General features: G+C 47.4%; 1 protein-coding gene across 1 annotated transcript; it reads right to left on the minus strand.

Annotated features, from left to right (window-relative positions):
• Positions 1-3,442: 3,442 nt before the first annotated feature.
• Positions 3,443-19,017, minus strand: PRODH2 (proline dehydrogenase 2). The gene is made up of 10 exons (XM_089684148.1): positions 18,772-19,017; positions 17,031-17,224; positions 15,697-15,817; positions 13,253-13,336; positions 13,077-13,157; positions 11,313-11,459; positions 9,199-9,365; positions 8,998-9,108; positions 6,297-6,385; positions 3,443-4,277 (listed from the first exon to the last, which is right to left on the minus strand). The coding sequence occupies exons 1-10, from the start codon at positions 19,009-19,011 to the stop codon at positions 4,108-4,110; spliced, it is 1,404 nt and encodes a 467-aa protein (XP_089540274.1). The 5' UTR covers positions 19,012-19,017; the 3' UTR covers positions 3,443-4,107.
• Between the last annotated feature and the right edge of the window lie 1,630 nt (positions 19,018-20,647).

A 20,647-nucleotide genomic window follows, 5' to 3' on the forward strand; every position in this document is an offset into this window, starting at 1 on the left:
ATAACAAAGGAGACTCTGGAGGGGTGTGGCCACATGTTAACCCTGTAGATTCTGGATTTACCCTCTGCATGCTCCTACAACCCCTTATATATATATATCTGGTAAATGTATAAAACAAGGATACGTAAATCGCATAAAATGCAACATTTATACTGTACATACTGCAGTAAATCCAGATTTCTTGTTATTATGGAAGCGTTTGCTGGAAATCTGTTTTTGCCTCCTGCTGACCCCGGGGCATTTTTGCCTCCTGCTGACCCCGGGGTATGGTTGCCTCCTGATGACCTAGGAGCGTTGTTGCCTCCTTTTGACATCAGGACGTTTTTGCCTCCTGTTGACCCTGGGACATTTTTGCCTTCTGCTCACCCGGGGCATTGTTGCCTCCTATTGACTTCAGGACGTTTTTGCCTCCTGCTTACCCCGGGGCGTTTTGCCTCCTGCTGACCCTGGGACGTTATTGCCTCCTGCTGACCCCAGGGTGTTTTTGCCTCCTGCTGACCCCAGGGCATTGTTGCCACTTATTGACTTCAGAACATTTTGCCTCCTTCTGACGCAGGGCTTTTTGCCTCCTTCTTACCCCGGGACGTTTTTGCCTCCTGCTGACCCCGGGACGTTTTTGCCTCCTGCTGACCCCGGGGCGTTTTTGCCTCCTGCTGACCCCAGGGGGGTGTTGTTGCCTCCTATTGTCTTCAGGACGTTTTTGCCTCCTGCTGACCCCGGGGTGTTGTTGCCTCCTGCTGACCCAGGGGCGTTGTTGCCACTTATTGACTTTAGAACATTTTGCCTCCTGCTGACCCAGGGACATTGTTGCCTCCTATTGCCTTCAGGACGTTTTTGCCTCCTGCTGACCCCGGGGCGTTGTTGCCTCCTGCTGACATCAGGACGTTTTTGCCTCCTGCTGACCCCGGGGCGTTTTGCCTCCTGCTGACCCAGGGGCGTTGTTCCCTCCTATTGACATCAGGATGTTTTTGCCTCCTGCCGACCCCGGGGTGTTTTTGCCTTCTGCTGACCTGGGGCATTTTTATATCCTGCTGACTCTGGGGCGTAGACAAAAGAAAAATCAATACATACTATGGTATCTCAAGGGGATATCTGCATTTGGTCCCTGGTTCATGACCAGTCACCCCCCCCCCCCCCATGTAGGCCTAAATTTGAGTCATGGTTGCTGCACAAGAACTAAGCCTGATCCAAATCTAAGTGACTCCTCAAGCAGGCTTGAGTCACATCTGCTGCAAGGGAATCAGACCTTAGCCATCTCCTTGGTTCTCTGACAAGCAATGGGAATGCTTAGACCTCTTTCGCACTAATGCATTTTTTCCGTGCTGGAAAGTGCTTTTCTAGTGCAACCAAAGCACAAAATAATTCCCCTTTAGCTCCTCTGTGACTTTTCACATCACTGCTCTGCATTTGTGCTGCGGTTTGAAAAGTCCTGCATGCTGCATCTTTGGTGCACTTTTCAAAAGAACACCAAAGATGCACCTTCCATTTAAGTCATGCGAAACGCACTAAAAATGCTCAGAAAATGCTCACAGGGTGCATTTTAGGTGTGTTTTTGGGGTCACATGGCAAAAATATGTTGATTGTTAAGAAGCAGGCACCCGCCAGCGTCCCTAATAACCAGTGAATAGCTGATGGTTAAGGAGCTGGCACACGATAGCTCCAAAAACAATTAGTGGATATGTAAGCAAACAATGCACTCGCCCCCCTGGTGGTCACCATTATCTCCTGCAGGGGCAGTACCAATGCTCCCGGTTTTCTCGCCCAGTCTTTTCGGCTCCTCTCCTCCCCTCAGGTGGTAGCATTGCTCCTGCACAAGTGGAGCTGGAGTGTGCTGACCACAAGGAGGTACTGGGGGGAGGCATCAATGTAGTTATCTCTGTTTGTTAAAGCGGAGTTCCACCTGAAAAAAAAAAAATTAAAAGTCAGCAGCTACAAAAACTGTAGCTGCTGACTTTTAAAATACAGCCACTTACCTATCCCTCAGTCCAGCGGTGTCCTCACCATGGTTGGTTTCACCGACTATCTTCTCTCCCCGGCGCCGGCATCTTCAGTGTGGGCACCCGACTGTGACAGCTTGCCTACAGCACATGCGCGAGAAGCGCTGCGCTTTGTGAATGGCCCCGTAGTCTTCTGGGACCTGTCACGTGTCCCAGAAGACTACAGGGAGGGGGGAGGACAACTTCCACTTCCGATCGCCTAGGCGATCGCAGCAGAAGTGGGTACCTGTCAGATTCGGGTACCCCCCCCACTCCCCAAAGGTGCCAATTCTTTATGGGGAGCGAGGGACAAAGACTTAAAGCGGAACTTCCCCTTTTGGGTGGAGCTCCTCTTTAAGGACCCTTCGAGCTCCAGTTCCTTAACAACCACCCACCGGCGTCCTTAACAACCAATGAATAGCACCCAACTGTAGCTGCTGACTTTTAAAAAAAGCCACTCACCTGTCCTACAATCCAGCGGTGTCCTCGTCGCAGCCGGGTTCACCAGGCATCTTAAGTGTGGGCACCTGGCTGGGACAGCTTGCAGCTTCATTGTCGGGTGCCAACTGGGCATGTGCGAACACACGAACAGTGCTGCGCATTGGGAATAGTCCCACAGGCATGTCCCAGAAGACTGCGGGGAGGGGGAACGTCCACTTCCGATCGCCTAGGTGGGAGCGGGAACCTGTCAAAATTGGGTACCCGCTCCCCAAAGGTGACAATTCTTAACAGGGAGCAGGGGCGAGACCTTGAAGTGGAACTTCCCCTTTTGGGTGGAGCTTCGCTTTAAGATGGCCATGGCCAGAAATGCTAGGGGGTGTTTTTCAAAGAGACATGGATGGATCGGGAGGGGGTTGGGCACATATGTGCAGTGGTGCGGGCCGAGTTTTGTGCAGACACGAGAGCCCATTCATTTGAATGGACTCCCGTGCCCCGGGACACGCAGAGAAGAGGTCTCTGCACTTCTTCGTGAAACGCAGACGAGGTTCCCAGTACGATTGTAATTTCCAGTGTGGGCGGCCTGCCATTAGAATTAATGGCACCCGCCCGCATTCCTCTGTGCGGGTGGTGCTGCTGCGGGTACTTTTGTGTGGGTCCCACACGGATGTGAACCAAGCCATGGAACTCATGAAACCAACTTTTATCCTTTGACAGAATTGTGGAGTGTGCTGCTCCCAAGCCCTAAATGGATCACCCCCAGGGGTGGACTGCCAACTCATGGGGCCCCCGGGCAATAGGGGATCATGGGGCCCCTGTGTCCACACCCAAAAAAGCCTATGAAAGGTACCAGGGGCATCTGATGGGGCCCCCTACTGACCCCGGGCCCTCAGGCAGTGCCCGAGTTCCCAAATGGTCAGTCCGCCCCTGGTCACCCCACTGAGAAAGTAGGTGCTGAATGCCATGGTTGATCGTATTCCCAACATGCCACGCAAATCCAGGAAAAAAAAGAAGATAGCTGCATTCCATGAAGATTCAGACACTGACAACTTTATTAGTTTTATTAAACAAACAAAAAGTCCCTGTGTGGGACTTCCCCTGGCACATTTCACCCATCAGGCTGGTCCTAATCATAGAGGCCTGTCTTGTGGTACAAATGAAGCCCAGTTGTGTGGGAGAAACGTGTCAATGGAGGATGTCTTTGTTCCTTACTTGTTCTTACTCTTTGTCTGGTGCTCTCTACAATAATCAGATCCCATGCCGCCCCCCAGTAGCCCATGTTCCCAGTGCTAACGGGGAGTGCCAAAGGAGGGGCAAAAAAGCATTTTGTGCAGTAGTTCTCCTGATGACATCATTGCTTGGTAGGATGCTGGCCTACACGGTGCCCAAGGTTGTCATCCTGAACAATAAAAACCTGTGGCTTTTTGTAACAAAAATGGCAAGCTTGATCCACCCGCTGGATTCTTTACAATTTTAGGCAATTTTTAGACATTTTGCAAAAGAAACCCCTGAGGAACCCATATGGCTTCCCAGGACGCCTGGGCACCTTGGTTGAAAAAGGATGCTCTAGACTGTGCTCAGAATGATGAGAATCCTTCCAGGGGAACACTCAGGATGACCATGTATGCCCAAAGTCCTCCTGTAATATGTCTCCTGTCTGGGCGGGTCTCAGATCTCATGTTGAAGGATGGTCCTAGTTTCGGCCCAGCAGACGTCTCCTCCACTCTTGATGTAAGAGGTCTCTCTCCTTACGGATCCCTTGTAGGACACTCTGGTTCTCCTGGGCCCTCCGGACTAGATAGGGCAGCACAGAATCCACCGATCCATACGGAATAGATTTATACACCAAATAGCCGGCCTGACCTGGAGGAGGATAGAAAGAAGTAAGTTATACTGTAAAAGACAGAGAATAGAACAATATGGAGCATATCTATTATAGAAAAACAGGTAGAGAGAAAAAGGCCAGCAACTCATGTTCAGGGGATGATATCATGGAGTTCTTTTAAAGGGCCAATCAACACAAAGTTGTTGGTAGATGCTGACAGTTTCTTCTACTTCTTGGGGTCTGCACACCTGCTGTACCCATTATGAGGGATTCCACCATCCCTGTGCTGGGTTCCTAGGTCTGTACACCTTTTGTGCCCATTATGAGTGGTTCCCACCATCCCTGTGCTGAGTTCCTACATCTGCACACCTTTTGTGCCAATTATGAGGGGAACCCCCATGCCAAAATAGAAAATAAAAATGGTGTGGGGGTCCCCCCCAAGATTTATACCAGACCCCTAACCGAGCATGCAACTTGGCAGGTTGGGAAAGGGGGAGGGGAAATGAGCGAGCACCCCCCACCTCCTGAACCATACCACATGCCCTCAACATGGGTGGGGGTGTGACCCCACCTCCTTGTGGCGTCATCAACCGAGGCATTCTGGGTCAATGATGGCACAAAGAGTTGGGGCCACATGCATAATGTCAAGGGTGGCCCCGCCTCTTACATATTTAAGACGTTATCGTTGGATATGCTTTGGGGGACATTCTTTTATTTTTCTTTTTTTAATAAAGGACTTGTCAAAGACTGTCTCCTATCATTTCTTACACTACACTTTTTTTTTTTGTGAATGGGTAGCGGTACCATGTACCCCATACGCATTCACATTGGGGGGGGGGGTTGCGGGATATAGTGACCATGGTAAAGGGGACTTCCAGATTCTGATAAGCTCCCTGCCCGCAGACCCCAACAACCACCACCCCAAAGTACCCCCCCATGTTGAGGGCATGGGGCCTGGTATGGTTCGGGGGGGGGAGCGCTCGCTCGTCTCCCCCCCTTTTCTTATCTACCAGGCTGCATGCTCAGATAAGGGTTTGGTATGGATATTGGGGGAGACCCCCATTCCATTTTTTTTTATTTTGCCGTGGGTGTTCCCCTCAAAATCCATACCAGACCCAAAGGGCTTGGTATGGATGAGAGGGGGAACCCCACGCCGTTTTTTAAATTATTTTTGAAATTGCCGGTAATTCTTTCTTTTACATTCAGCTATCAGTGGGGAACCCCGCTGACGGCTGAAACATGAACGCATGGTTTTCATGATTAAAAGACCACATGACTTGATAAAAGAACTCATGCGTTATTTTAGTAGCGTTTTTTTGAGAATTCAAACTTTTTTTTTTAAATGCTATGCGGTTGCCTACCACATACTTGGATTGTGAATTGTGCCCAGTGAGCCTCTCACCTGGCCCCCTACTGACCCCGGGGCCCTCGGGCAATGCCCAAATGGTCAGCCCACCCCTGGTTCTAATCCCAACCATGGCACCACCTGCCAGGAGTTTGCATGTTCTCCCTGTGCCTGTGTGGGTTTCCTCCTCGTACTCCGGTTTCCTCCCACACTCCAAAGACACGCTGGTAGGTTCATTGGCTCCTGTCTAAATTGTCCCTAGTATGTGTATGTATGAATGTGAGTTAGGGACCTTAGATTGTACGCTCCTCAGGGGCGGGGACTGATGTGAAGGTAATATATATATACATACATATAGTATATATGTAATAAATACATTTGAGATGCACCAAAAGGTGCTCAGAGCTTTACAGTTTATTTTCGTTCAAAAGCGGCCGAATAGAAAAGCCCGCCATCTGCCCTGAAGGAAGGAGGACATTTGCTCCTTGTGTGGAAGCAGTGGTCTCTCTGAAGAAGTCACGCCCCCTGCCAAAATCTCTCCAACTAGCAAAGTTCATGCTGCTTGCTGATTGGAAAGCTCTAGCCTTGATTCACAGGGGGCGTGTCAGACCTCTGCAGAGAGACCACTGCTTCCACACAGTGAGCAAAGACCCTTTTAGGTAATTGGAAGCCATTCTTCATGATATCTGGAGCGTCCTATTGGGAAACGTACCCAGAGTGAGTGAGACGTGGTCACACATGCCCAGCAGCTGTCCAAAACACACCGCTCCGCTGTGCCTATCAATGCCGAGTTCCATCATCCTGTGATCGGAAAAAAAATCACATTTCACTGATAAGTAACAAAACTGCCAAAGACAGTAAAAAAGCTTCTACTAAACAATCTGACACATTAAAAAAAGCATATTTGTTGATTTGCTGGATATCCAGGGAGTTCCCAACTTCCTGCTTGAGCTGACAACGCTGCCTCTGCTGCACTGAAATCCCAAGCAGTGTTGTCAGCCTTGCCTGAGTTCGTTTCTGCTGGACTACAGAACACTCCCCTCTCTTGATCTCCATAACATAAGGTGGAGGAGTTCTGTAGAGGAGAATTATGCTTCATGTACACGAGCCTACGCTGACCGCCGACCGTGGGAAACCGCAAATCGCAGCAAAAATTAGGTCCTGCGGTTGGCAGTCAAAACGTTCCTATGCTGAACGCGATTCTTTCACATTCAGGAGAGGGAGGTTTAGGGCTCATGTACACTGCAGCTGATAAACTCACGTTTAGGAGCTTTTGTGCGTTTTTTTTCAGCAGCCCCTGAACTCTCCCTAATGTTTTCCTATGTGTCTGTGTGCACGTCGTCATTTACAGGCATTTGAGTTTACAGTCGTTCTTTTGAACGTAGAAAACTTGTGTTCAGCAGTCGATTTTCTCAGCGTTTCAAACGCAAAATGCTTTTAAACGTGGCAAATCGCGTTTATAAGCGTTTGCGCCTGACATTTTTCTTTTAACTCTTCCAGTTCCTGATGCTGTCCAGAGCCTTTTTTCATCATGAAAAATGCATGCAAAGCATTTTCAAGGTACTCAAATGGACAAATCACTGAACACAGGATGTTCCTACCAAGCTTGTCACGCATTGTGATGACCAATTCACACCTCAGACCTCTCCCACCCTTGGAAACAAAAGAAATATTAATGACCATTCAGACCTCTCCCACCCTCGGAAACAAAGGATATGTTAATGACCATTCACACCTCAGACCTCTCCCACTCTTGGAAACAAAAGATATGTTAATGACCATTCACACCTCAGACCTCTCCCACTCTTGGAAACAAAGGATATGTTAATGACTATTCAAACCTCAGACCTCTCCCACCCTCGGAAACAAAGGATATTTTAATGACGATTCACACCTCAGACCTCTCCCACCCTTGGAAACAAAAGATATGTTAATAACCATTTACACCTCAGACCTCTCCCACCCTCACAAACAAAGGATATCTTAATGACGATTCACACCTCAGACCTCTCCCACCCTTGGAAACAAAAGATATGTTAATGACCATTCACACCTCAGACCTCTCCCACCCTCAGAATCAAAGGGTATGTTAATGACCATTCACATCTCAGACCTCTCCCACCCTTGGAAAGAAAAGATATGTTAATGCACATTCACACCACAAATTCCTCATGAAGATCCCTGCCAGGTGGCCTTAATGACTCCCCCCACCAGACACCTTCTCACCCTTGGAGACAAAATAAATGTTAATGAGCAACTCACACCTAGCAACACATCCTGCTGTCTCTGCTTCTACTCTCTGTATTTCTCTGAAACAGTCTGAAATTGTTAATAATTTACCACTTTTCACTTCATTCTGGGCATTTGGGAGGTTCTCCTGTGCTTATCTGTAAAAAGCTCTTCTAAGCACAAACGCACATAAAAGCATTATACAAACGCGGCTAAACTGATGTTTTTTAACCTCCATTTTCCAGCAGTCAGTTTCCATCATTCAGAAGTGTCCCGTGTACATGGTGCCTTAACCTCATGTAAATGCAGTAGCTCCTAAACTCTGCTAAAAGCCTATGTGTACATGGACACAGGCTTTTATGAAGTGGAATTTAGGAGCTTTGGCAAAAGAAATGCCAAAAGCTCCTAAACTCGAGTTGAGCAGCTGCTGAACTACATGAAGCCTTAGGGCTCATGTACACTGCAGCTGATAAACTCACCTTTCTGTGTTTTTTTCAGCAGCCCCTGAATTCTCCCTAATGTTCCCCTATGTGTCCATGTACACATCGTCGCTTACAGGCAATTGAGTTGACAGTCGTTCAGGAGTAGATTTTATCAGCGTTTAAAACGCCAAACGCTTGTAAACGCGTGTAAACACGGCTAACCGCATTTACGTTTGCATTTTAGAAGCGTTTTTTAACTGTTCCATGTCCAGATGCTGTCCATAGCCTTTTTTTCATCATCAGAAATGCATGCAAAGTGTTTTCCATGTATTCAAATGGACCCGGTACACCAGCGCAGTCAGGTCCAGGTTTCGCGTGAAGGAAACAATGGTAGAACGCGCTGCATTATGGTCATGATGGGATCCATAGGGAATACAACCAGAAAAGACAGCTAATCTCAACACATACTGCTCTCTCTGCTTCTGCTCTCTCTATTCCTATCAAAATGTCTGAAATAGTTAATTTTTTACTGTTTTTCAGTGCATTCTGGGCATTTTGGAAGGTCTCCTGAGGTTATCTTTTAAAAACCCTTCTAAACGTGGTATGCAAACGTGGCTAAACAGCCGTTTTTTAACCTACGTTTTCCAGCAGTCAGTTTCCATCATTCAGAAGAGTTTTCCAAACATCCCGTGTACATGGAGCCCTAGATCAACAAATTGCTTACAGTCAGGCACAGGACCATTGGGAGAACTTGCTGCTCACCTGTGTACTGCATGGAGGACGGACTCCTCATTGTGACTGGCGACGATGAGGTTGTACCGCTGCCCCTCCTGTCCAATCAGATCCAGCAACTTATCCAGGGAGCAATTATAACTAAAGAATCAATAGGTTGAAAGTCATGATGCAATGGGTTGTGGAAAAGAGACATTGCCAGAGAAGACGGAGGATATGAAGCGGCCGTACCTTCTGTTAGTGGCTTCCCAGTCTGGCTGTATGGGGTCCAGGTAACCCTTCACTTCAGCCAACTTCCTCTCCTTGTCCATGTACGCCCCGCGCACCAACTTCACCCCGAAACACAGTCCCAAACCCACTGCTGTGTCCAAATCCTGGGACAGGTTCCGTAATGAATCCTGCAGGGACAAAGCTGGTACTGAGTCATGGGGTCCCAACTAGTGATGGGCTGAACACCCCCCTGTTCGGTTCGCAATCTAACATCCGAACCTACAGAATATTTGACAAACTTCGAACACGAACCGAACAACTGAACGATATCTTACCGAGTATGTGGTACCGCTCAGTTACTAAAATACAGCATGAGATATATTATTAATTGTAAAAAAAGACAGGAGGCAGTCTTTGACAAGTCCTTTATTAAAAAAAAAAAAAAAAACGTCTCTCGGAGTAGATCCAACATCAATCACGATGTCCACCGCCGCCCCGAAAAAAGAGAAAGAAAAAAAAGATCCGCTCCTGACAGCTGTGCCGCCGATGACAGTTCGTATATACTGTCATGACGTCACAAGGGGGCGGCGGTTCACCCCTGTCCCCTTGTGACGTCATCATGCTCTGTGATTGGGCATACCCATGCCGGTCCTTCAGAGCTGTGTGTCGTGTCTCGGGACTGTCAGACGGCCGGAGATCGCGAACCTGGAATAAAGACCGGGCGAAGATGGAAGCCTCTACAGCAATGACAGCGCGCAGTTGGAGGGCTTCGTTTTAACCTCTTGGCACCGGCCAAATGCAAATGTGCGGCCTTCCGGCGTCTGAGCCTAGGAGCGGAGCGGCCGCACATTTGCGTTCTATTAAAAAAAACATATGTGCTGAGAGCGCGCTCCCTGCACGCTCCCAGCACACATGTCCGGTACTCACGAAAAGGTCCCGATCTCCTCTTTCGATCGGGACATTTCCCGATCATGTGACCGCCTTGACGGCGTGTCACGGCGGTCACATGACCCTAAACCCCGGCTTCTGAAACCCTTAAAGGGCTGGAAGGCGCCGGCGCCAAGGGGTTAAGGTAAGTTTTACATAATGTGCTTGCATGCAATATACTTAGCACATTATGACATTACCTTGCAGGGGATTTTTTTTTTCTTGCAGTTTACTACTGCTTTAAATAGAAGCTCATGCTGCCATTCCCCCCTTTAATCCAGAGCGGTCGCCCCAGATAACCTCAGTCTTAGATCAACATTCTTAAAGTAGTTGTAAACCTGAGACAAGTCTTGAAATATGAACAAAGCACATCCCTCTATAGTGTGTACTTGTCTCAGTCCAGTGTCTTTTCTGTCTGCTGCTTCCTTCCTCTGCTATCAGCTTATGTCACTTCTGACAAGTTTCCCGACACCAAGAGAAAAAAGGTGACGGGGGAGGGACCTCCAGCAGATTGACAGCCTCAGCTCAGTTCCTGTGTGCTGTGTGAAAGGGGGTGTGTCCCTTCCCTCCAATCAGCTCTCAGAGCTCTCCTCACTGTAAGTTCAACTCTCTGCCCCCTTTTTTCTGACCTCTTTGACAGGCTTTATAAATTAAGTACTTTGAATGGATGTAGAGAAGGGAGGACCGCTGATAAACAGGTACAACTTATATAGGAGGATTTGTTTAACTGCTTTCCGAACGCCCTATGGCGGAACTACTGTGGTCAGGTGCATTGCTTCGGCGAGCACACGGACAGTAAGGGCATTCGGCAGGCTAGTCGCCCGCCACACCCCACAATGCACTGTGCTCTGACAGTGTATTGTGGGACGTGGCGGGTGACCAGCCCGCTGAATGCCCTTACCATCCGTGTGCTCGCCAAGCACATGAACGGCCGATGTTTGAGTTGAACTTACGTTTGCCTTGAACATCAAGCCAATTACTAAATTCACAAGTAAATAACAAAGTCATAGCTGAGTGGTAATTACATTATTTTAAGAAATTTATGAGTGGAGGTAATTACAAATGTTGAGTCTCTTTAATGGCTTCTTACCAAAGAAGCCCAAAAATATATTCTTAGTTATCAAGCTGGAAGGATGGCGGGTGAATAGTTCAGATATTTAAATTTCCAAGACTCAACCTCAGTTCATAAATGTCTTCACAGGAAGTACCTTCAGATAGCACTGGTAGGTGTTCCAGATCCACGGTTCCTCGCGGTTGCACTGAGCCATCATGGCCATGGTGACCAGACTGAGAGCGGGGTTCATGTATGTATATTCCGCGTCCACCAAGACCCGCACTTGTTTCTGCTTGGCATGCTGGGAAAGAAAACAGGAGATGGGCAGGGCTGTATTATTATTCTTAAACAGTTACAATGTTTCTTTCTTATTTATTTATTTCAGGTACTTATATAGTGCCATCAATTTAACAGTGTGTTACATATGTTGTACATTCACATCAGTCCCTGACCCTTAAGGGGCGTACAATCTAAGGTCCCTAACTCACATTCATACATACTAGGGCCATCCCTTTCATTCATGGGATTTCCAGTCTTTCAATCATGGAGGCTCAACACCACATATGTGCGTTACCCATGGTGGTCTGCAGGCAAAAGCAGCCTGCCTAGGCTGTGGGAGTTGGCCACTGTGGGAGGGGGGAGGGTAAAGATGGTTAGAGTCCACCACTGTAGGAGGGAGAAGGTTATGGAGTCCACCACTGTGGCACTGGGCGGGGGGGGGGGAGATGTTGGTGTCCAACACTGTATCGGTGGCGGGTGAACTGGGGGGGGGGATGTTGGAGTTCACCACTGTAGGGTCGGGGTACATAGAGTCCACCATGATGGCACTGTGGGGGGAATGTTGGAGTCTACCAATGTAGGGTTGGAATGTATAGAGTCCACCATGATGGTACTGTGGGGGGAATGTTGGAGTCTACCACTGTAGGGTCAAAATGTAGAGTCCACCATGATGGCACTGTGGGGGGGGGGATGTTAAAGTCTACCACTGCAGGGTTGGTGTCTATAGAGTCCACCATGATGGGACTGTGGGGTAAATGCTGGAGTCTACCACTGTAGGGTTGGAGTGCATAGAGTCCACCATGATGGCACTGTGGGGGGGGGGGGAATGTTGGAGTCTACCACTGTAGGGTCGGAGTGCATAGAGTCCACCATGATGGCACTGTGGGGGAAATGTTAGAGTCTACCACTGTAGGGTTGGAGTGTATAGAGTCCACCATGATGGCACTGTGGGGGGTATGTTGGAGTCTACCACTGTAGGGTCAGAATGTGTAGAGTCCACCATGATGGGACTATGGGGTAAATGTTGGAGTCTACCACTGTAGGGTCGAAGTGCATAGAGTCCACCTTGATGGCACTGTGGGGAGGGAATGTTGGAGTCTACCACTGTAGGGTTGGAGTGCATAGAGTCCACCATGATAGCACTGTGGGGTAAATGCTGGTGTCTGCCACTGTAGGGTTGGAGTGTATAGAGTCCACCATGATAGCACTGTGGAGTAATGTTGGAGTCTACCACTGTAGGGTCGGAGTGTATAGTCCACCATGATGGCACTGTGGGGGAAATGTTGGAGTCTACCACTGTAGGGTCGGAGTGTACTGTATGGTGACCATACTCACCACCATCACTGCCTTGTAGCACTATATACTGCATGTTTATATTGGCCCTGATTGTCTACTAGTCATATTCTAGGCAGCAGTGGTGGCACAAGCACAGAATTCATTTTTTATGTCGAAGAACTGAGTCAGGCCAATAACAAGTCAGCAATAAAAACAAAAATGAAAAGTCAAGTTCCCATTTACGTCAAGCAGTGGAAGATGAACTATGCTTTGCTGCTCTGACAAAGTGACTTTGCAGGTTGTCTCTGCCCTCTTAAAGTAAACCCCCTCCATTACACCAATAATAACATAGTATTGTACCTACCTTTCCAACCCGGCTAAGCCTGCGAACTGAGTTCTGTAGGTGCCGGTTCTGTTGCTCAGACAGAAAGGAATAACTGGAGTCCTGCAGCAGAGATGGGAAAGGTGTGGAAGATGTGGTTGTATCAGAGCTACTGACCACCAACGTACATGTATCCTCTCCGGATTATAGGCACTCACCTCACCCTCCATGATGGACACTATCCTGTGAGGACTAAGCTCCTTCCTCCGAGGCGGATCAGACAAACACACGGACAGAACTTTCTAAACGAAGGGAAAATAATGCAATCAGGAGCATTTCCTCTTCTTGCCTGTAGCAATTCAAGTGTACCTGTCCTGCTTCAACTGAAAACACAACAGGCCTGCCAGAACATTGGTGAAAGACTCCAACACATTTCGGGGGCCAACACACTCTCCCTTCATCAGGGCTACAAACGAAATATGATGTTAAGAAAGAATGTCAATCTATAAACACAAAGTACACACAGCAGACACAATCATATCATTAATTTAAAAATGAATAACTTAAATAATGCAGTTTTTGCATTATTTGTTCATAAATCACATTATTGAAGTTATTTATTTAGGTTTATGTATTTTTTCATGAATAATTGGTCTTATATTTATCTGTGTGTACGTATACGATGTATATAATATGTATAATAGGTTGCATTCTTTTTTTATATTTATTTTTTAGCCCCGGTGAAGGATTGCGTTGGCTTCCAAAACACATTCGTTGATTTATGTAATCATATTTTAAAGTGTTAATAAGCCCCCAACAGTACAATCAGTCTGTAGATGCAGGAAAGCATGCTTGCTATACTCACTGTGGGACCTAAAGGATTAATCCTCTGTAATGTGTAAAAATGCTGTTTGATCCTGTCTTTTCTGATCCTCTCCTTCTTCCAGTGCCCCCCTCTTATCTCCTTATCACACATATCGTGTGGAGTCACTCTGCACATGCTCAGTTTGGTATGTATTGCTAGAGATGGGTTTTTTTTTTCCTGTGATCAGTACATGGCCAATCAGCGCTGTCCAGACAGAGGTCAGGGGTTCTGCATCCTCCTAGAGCACAATGAAAACTCCTACAAGCTTTAACATGTGCTCTGCTGGACACTGATAGAAGTCACAAGACTGGTCTAACTGCTGATGGGAAAAGGTATTTAACAGTTTATATTTACTAAAATAATTGCATTTGCATGTTCTGTGTACTGTGGGAGACCAGATATAGTGAATGCAGGGTCTGTGGAGACCAGATATAGTGAATGCAGGGTCCAGGGAGACCAGATATAGTGAATGCAGGGTCCGGGGAGAGCAGATATAGTGAATGCAGGGTCCGGGGAGACCAGATATAGTGAATGCAGGGTCCGGGGAGACCAGATATAGTGAATGCAGGGTCTGGGGAGACCAGATATAGTGAATGTAGGGTCTGGGGAGACCAGATATTGTGAATGCAGGGTCCAGGGAGACCGGCTATAGTGAATGCAGGGTCCGGGGAGACCAGATATAGTGAATGCGGGGTCCGGGGAGAGCGGATATAGTGAATGCGGGGTCCGGGGAGAGCGGATATAGTGAATTCGGGGTCCGGGGAGACCGGATATGGTGAATGCGGGGTCCGGGGAGACCGGATATAGTGAATGCAGGGTCCGGGGAGAGCGGATATAGTGAATGCAGGGTCCGGGGAGAGCGGATATAGTGAATGCAGGGTCCAGGGAGACCGGATATAGTGAATGCAGGGTCTGGGGAGATCAGATATAGTGAATGTGGGGTCCGGGGAAAGTGGATAAAGTGAATGCAGGGTCCGGGGAGACCGGATATAGTGAATGCGGGGTCTGGGGAGAGCGGATATAGTGAATGCAGGGACCAGGGAGACCGGATATAGTGAATGCAGGGTCCGGGGAGAGCGGATATAGTGAATGCAGGGTCCGGGGAGAGCGGATATAGTGAATGCAGGGTCCGGGGAGAGCAGATATAGTGAGTGCAGGATCCGGGGAGAGCGGATATAGTGAATGCAGGGTCCGGAGAGATTGGATATAGTGAATGTGGGGTCCGTGGAAAGAGCGGACATAGTGAATGCAGAGTCTGGGGAGAGCGGATATGGTGAATGCAGGGACCAGGGAGACCGGATATAGTGAATGCAGGGTCCGGGGAGAGCGGATATAGTGAATGCAGGGTCCGGGGAGAGCGGATATAGTGAATGCAGGGTCCAGGGAGACCGGATATAGTGAATGCAGGGTCTGGGGAGATCAGATATAGTGAATGTGGGGTCCGGGGAAAGTGGATAAAGTGAATGCAGGGTCCGGGGAGACCGGATATAGTGAATGCGGGGTCTGGGGAGAGCGGATATAGTGAATGCAGGGACCAGGGAGACCGGATATAGTGAATGCAGGGTCCGGGGAGAGCGGATATAGTGAATGCAGGGTCCGGGGAGAGCGGATATAGTGAATGCAGGGACCAGGGAGACCGGATATAGTGAATGCAGGGTCCGGGGAGAGCGGATATAGTGAATGCAGGGTCCGGGGAGAGCGGATATAGTGAATGCAGGGTCCGGGGAGAGCGGATATAGTGAATGCAGGGTCCGGGGGAGAGCGGATATAGTGAATCCTCCTCGGTTTCTCACTCACGCACAAATCAGCACTCATGAGCGCTGTGATCTTCAGCTGCATCATGGGACGATCGCCACCCAGGGATGAGAGATCCACGCAGTTCAGCATGACAGCTTCATTCTGCTTGTACCAGCTCTCCCTGCCAGACAGAAAAGATGTACATGAAACGTACCAATACATTTAATAAGCAAGCTACAGACATTGGCATACCATAGTAAATATTTCATTGTTTTAGGCGATATAACTAGAGTGCAGTACTCCTTATCACCAGGAGGTGCCATTGGCATCTGCCAGCAACAGCGCCCACCACAGGAGAGTGCAAGAAATAAAGTTTGACTTTACTAAGTTATAAAGATACAGTAAATCTAATGAGAAATTTTGTCCACAAAAAAAAATTATTAAAGCAGAACTCCAGGCAGATATAAAACATTTTTTAACCCAATCATGTAGCCTTTAAAAACATGATTGAATTAATTTTTCTAAGCGCTAAAATAGGAGTCTTAAAAGCCAATTCCTGGTTAAAAAGATTTTTTCTTTAGTTCTTAAGTTGTGGATAATGTGAAAAAAGGTTAGAACCTATATCAGGTTTCTACTGGCACCTGTGGCCCCACTGGGGGCTGGACTGGAAGTGCGAGGGATCTCTCTGAATGGGTAACAAACAACAATTAAAGCACATTTGCTCAGTACAGTGAAGATGGGTAGAACCTCTGTCAGTTTTTATTTTGATGGCCGCCTGTGACCCCATTGATTTGATTACCCCCACTTCCTCTGTGGTCACCAAGACAGGAAGTAAGGGGGAAATATCTCCAGTGACAGCAACAAAAACTGGGCAGAGCTTCAAAAGCTTTTGCATTTACGAAACTGAAAAAAAAATGTTTTGCTTCTGTTTGGCTTTTATGTTAAGATTCTTGAATCCCTAACAAGGCAGCACTCCAAAAAACTCTTGGTTGGCTTAGAGGGGGAAACCGTAACATGATGACCTTATGATTGTGTTACTTCTCTTCTATTTGCCAATAGCAGCCTGAGGACAGGATGTTGACCAAGTTGTAATAATTAATTTCAGTGAAGAAAAGTGGGATCTACGAGTTCTGTAGAATGGCCAATGCTGGGACAACAACAAAAAGACCAAAGTGTGCCCCCTCCCACCATGAGATGTGAAGAACCTTAGCGGCCTTGGTTGCACATCCTGCTGAAGCACCCAAGGTGGCCAGCTTTTCTGTCAACCCATTGGTCTGGTCCTGATTCAGGCCAACGTGAATTCAAAATTGTGGCAGGCAACACGGTTAATGTATCAGCACTCCAATGCTGTTTTAGTTGTATGTTTGACATTCAACTTAAAAAATGCTGCTTACCCAGTTTTGCCCTCTCCCAGGTCTTCCTCAATCGGCACAGCCAACATGGGCCGAATACCTAATTTTCTGAGCCTTTCCATAGACGCCTGAATTTCTGGAAGGGTCTCCCCAGCAACAAACTGTCCATACACGGTGCCTCTCATACCCCATTCAAAGAGACGGCGACCCATAAGCCTGCGAGAGACTGCCATGAGCTGGAGAGATGGGAAAAGGGGTCATTTATACAGTACAGCTGCTTAAATAACACTTAAGTCTTACATTATTCCATATTATATAAGAAACAGCAAATAGGAAAAAAGTTAAAAACTGATTAACATTTCTTTCTGGAGCCTATCACATAAAAACCAACCAGGGTTCCTCCAGAGTTTACTAGGATTTCCTTGAGCAATAAGCACTTTCTGCCTCTCAGGAAAGTAACCTCTGACATCAATGTAAGGGGCATTCTTCCCACTGACCACCAATGTAAGGGACATTCTTCCCACTGACCACCAATGTAAGGGACATTCTTCCCACTGACCCCCAATGTAAGGGGCATTCTTCCCACTGATCACCAATGTAAGGGACATTCTTCCCACTGACCCCCAATGTAAGGGACATTCTTCCCACTGACCACCAATGTAAGGGGCATTCTTTCCACTGACCACCAATAAAAGGAACATTGCTCCCATTAACCACCAACGTGAGGGTCATTCTTCCCACTGACCTCCAATGTAAGGGTCATTCTTCACCACTGTTCACCAATGGATCAAATGTGTGTTGAACTAGATAGACTTTTTCCTTTTTTTCAGCCAGACTAACTATGTAACTATGTAATGTTAGGTATATTCTTCCCACTGACCACCAATGTAAGGGGCATTCTTCCCAATGACCACCAATATAAGGGACATTCTTCCCACTGACCACCAATGTAAGGGACATTCTTCCCACTGACCACCAATGTAAGGGACATTCTTCCCACTGACCACCAATGTAAGGGACATTCTTCCCACTGACCACCAATGTAAGGAGTATTCTTCCCACTGACCACCAATATAAGGATCATTCTTCCCACTGATCACCAATGTAAGGGTCATTCTTCACCACTGTTCACTAATGGATCACATGTGGGTTGAACTGGATGGATTTTTGCCTTTTTTTCAGCCAGACTAACTATGTAATGTAAGGTACATTTCTTCCCACTGACCACCAATAAATGGAACATTCTAACCAATGACCACCAATATAAGGGACATTCTTCCCACTGACCCCCAATGTAAGGAGCATTCGTCCCACTGACCACCAATGTAAGGACCATTCTTCCCACTGACCTCCAATGTAAGGAGCATTCTTCTCACTGACCTCCAATGTAAGGAGCATTCTTCTCACTGACCCCCAATGTAAGGGACATTCTTCTCACTGACCACCAACATAACGACCATTCTTCCCAATGACCACCAATATAAGGAGCTTTCATCCCACTGACCATCACGGTAATGTTCAGTGATATAGAAAATATTATCAGGCTTCCCTGAGGCTGGTAAGGTATTTCAAGGGTGCCTCCATATTAAAATGATTAAGGAGGGGTGTTGTACATCATTTTTGACAGACCTACAATCCAGTAGATCCTGATGAGGCTGGTGAGCTCTTTCTAGCCTAAAATGGCTGACAGTATAGCTAAACAGACCAAATTTAGCAAATTGAAATGATATGGGAGCTTTATTTCTGAATGGTATTTGCAGTTGTTCTACAAAACGTGACTTACCATCTCAGAATTCTTCACCAGGGTGGGGAAGGAGCACATCTGAAACATAAGGAGCCCCCTCATCACCTCCCAGCGGCTCTTCAGTCTGAAGACCCTTCCATCGGAAAAATTCAGTGCTGAGCTGTCCCCATGAGCTGACACTTTGTGACAAGACCGTCCTGTACAGGACAATATCAGAGTCCAGGATGGTGGGGGAACCAGCGAAAACCTGGGATGCAGAGACCGACCAAGAGTCCACATGGCGAAACCAGGTCCTGTCCTGCACTTGACAATGTGACAGACAGGAGCAGGAAGGAGGGGGGCGCCCAGCGGCCAATGGCAGCTGGAAACTCCCAGGACAGAAGGGCACGGGAAGGTACCAGTTGGTGGCTGTGTAAATAGGTGGGTGACCTCCCAACCGTGACAGGATAACCCAGACCAGCAGAGGAACAATCCAACATCTGCAACGTGGACAAAAAAAATTGACTTCTCCAAACTTGACAAGATTTTACAGGAAGCTATAGAAGAAGGCTTAGGCAACGCTGAAGCTCAGTAGAGGCAGTGGAACTACAAATCTCAGCAAGCCTTGACATATGGCATGGATTCACTGCATTTGGACCAGCAAACACAGGAGAGGAAGGACTTGGCACATGCTGTGTGTGTTTCCCCGAGAGCTCTAAACCTCCAATGTATGGAAGCACCTAAGCAAGCGTTTTATTGCTTTAGAATTCACCAACAGTGCACCCTGCTGTGTTCAGATATGCCTGACCAGGTAAACCTCCAAAACCAGTTGTGGTCAACTCAAGTACGGCCTTCAAGACACTTCAAAAGGGTCACACAATAGCAATGTATTTTCATGTGTTAAAGTGGAAGCAAACTCCCTCTGGACACTTGTACCTTCAAGTAAGATTATAATAAAGCTAACCTGTAGGTAGAAGGAATATCTCCTAAACATGCACCGTTCAGGAGATATTCAGTGTCCTTGCAGCCAATGACGTCATCAACCCTTGCACTCTGAAGGAACAGCATACCCACGCCGTTCCTTCAGAGCCCTGTGCCGCAGCCGAGACTCCCACGCACATGCGCGGGAGTGATGTCATTGCGGCTCGGCCAATCAAGCAGCCAGAGTCCGCTAACTTGGAAGGAAGACTAGGCGAAGATGGAAGCCACTGGAGGGTTTTGTCCTAGGTGAAGATAGAAGCCACTGGAGGGCTTTGTCCTAGGTGAAGATGGAAGCCACTGGAGGGCTTTGTCCTAGGTGAAGATGGAAGCCACTGGAGGGCTTTGTCCTAGGTGAAGATAGAAGCCACTGGAGGGCTTTGTCCTAGGTGAAGATGGAAGCCACTGGAGGGCTTTGTCCTAGGTCAGTGGTTCTTAACCTTGTTGGAGGTACTGAACCCCACCAGTTTCATATGCGCATTCACCGAACCCTTCTTAATTGGAAAAATAAAATATGATTTTTAAAATTCAAAACATAGGTATATATTTATACATAGGTGCACAAAATGAACAAAACCGTTAAGAACAAAGAACAAAACCATTAAAACATGATTTTCACACAAAAACATAATAATGAATATTTACTGCACGAATCATATGAGTCGGGTGTGGGTCTTCACCTCTGCCGAACCCGCGAGACTGACTCACTGAACCCCTGGGGTTCGATCGAACCCAGGTTAAGAACCACTGTCCTAGGTGAAGATGGAAGCCACTGGAGGGCTTTGTACTAGGTGAAGATGGAAGCCACTGGAGGGCTTTGTCGTAAGGCAATTGTTTCATGATGTGCTAGTATGGGATGCATACTAGCACATTATGACATTACCTTGAGAGAAAAGATTTTTTTTTTCTCTCAAAAAGTCAAGTTTACTACCAATTTAAGGAGCATTACGTTAAAGTT

Source organism: Staurois parvus, unplaced genomic scaffold (genome assembly GCF_062004578.1).
Source record: "Staurois parvus isolate SC_StPar_1 unplaced genomic scaffold, SC_StPar_1.0 ptg000338l, whole genome shotgun sequence".
Classification (NCBI taxonomy): domain Eukaryota; kingdom Metazoa; phylum Chordata; class Amphibia; order Anura; family Ranidae; genus Staurois; species Staurois parvus.

Coding starts and splice junctions, on each gene's coding strand:
- PRODH2 (XM_089684148.1), bottom strand. CDS start 19,011: ATGTGGACTCTTGGTCGGTCTCTGCATCCCAGGTTTTCGCTGGTTCCC. Junction 13,158..13,252: donor TGTCCATCATGGAGGGTGAG/GTGAGTGCCTAT, acceptor TCTCTGCTGCAG/GACTCCAGTTATTCCTTTCT. Junction 11,460..13,076: donor GGCTTAGCCGGGTTGGAAAG/GTAGGTACAATA, acceptor TTTCTTTCCCAG/CATGCCAAGCAGAAACAAGT.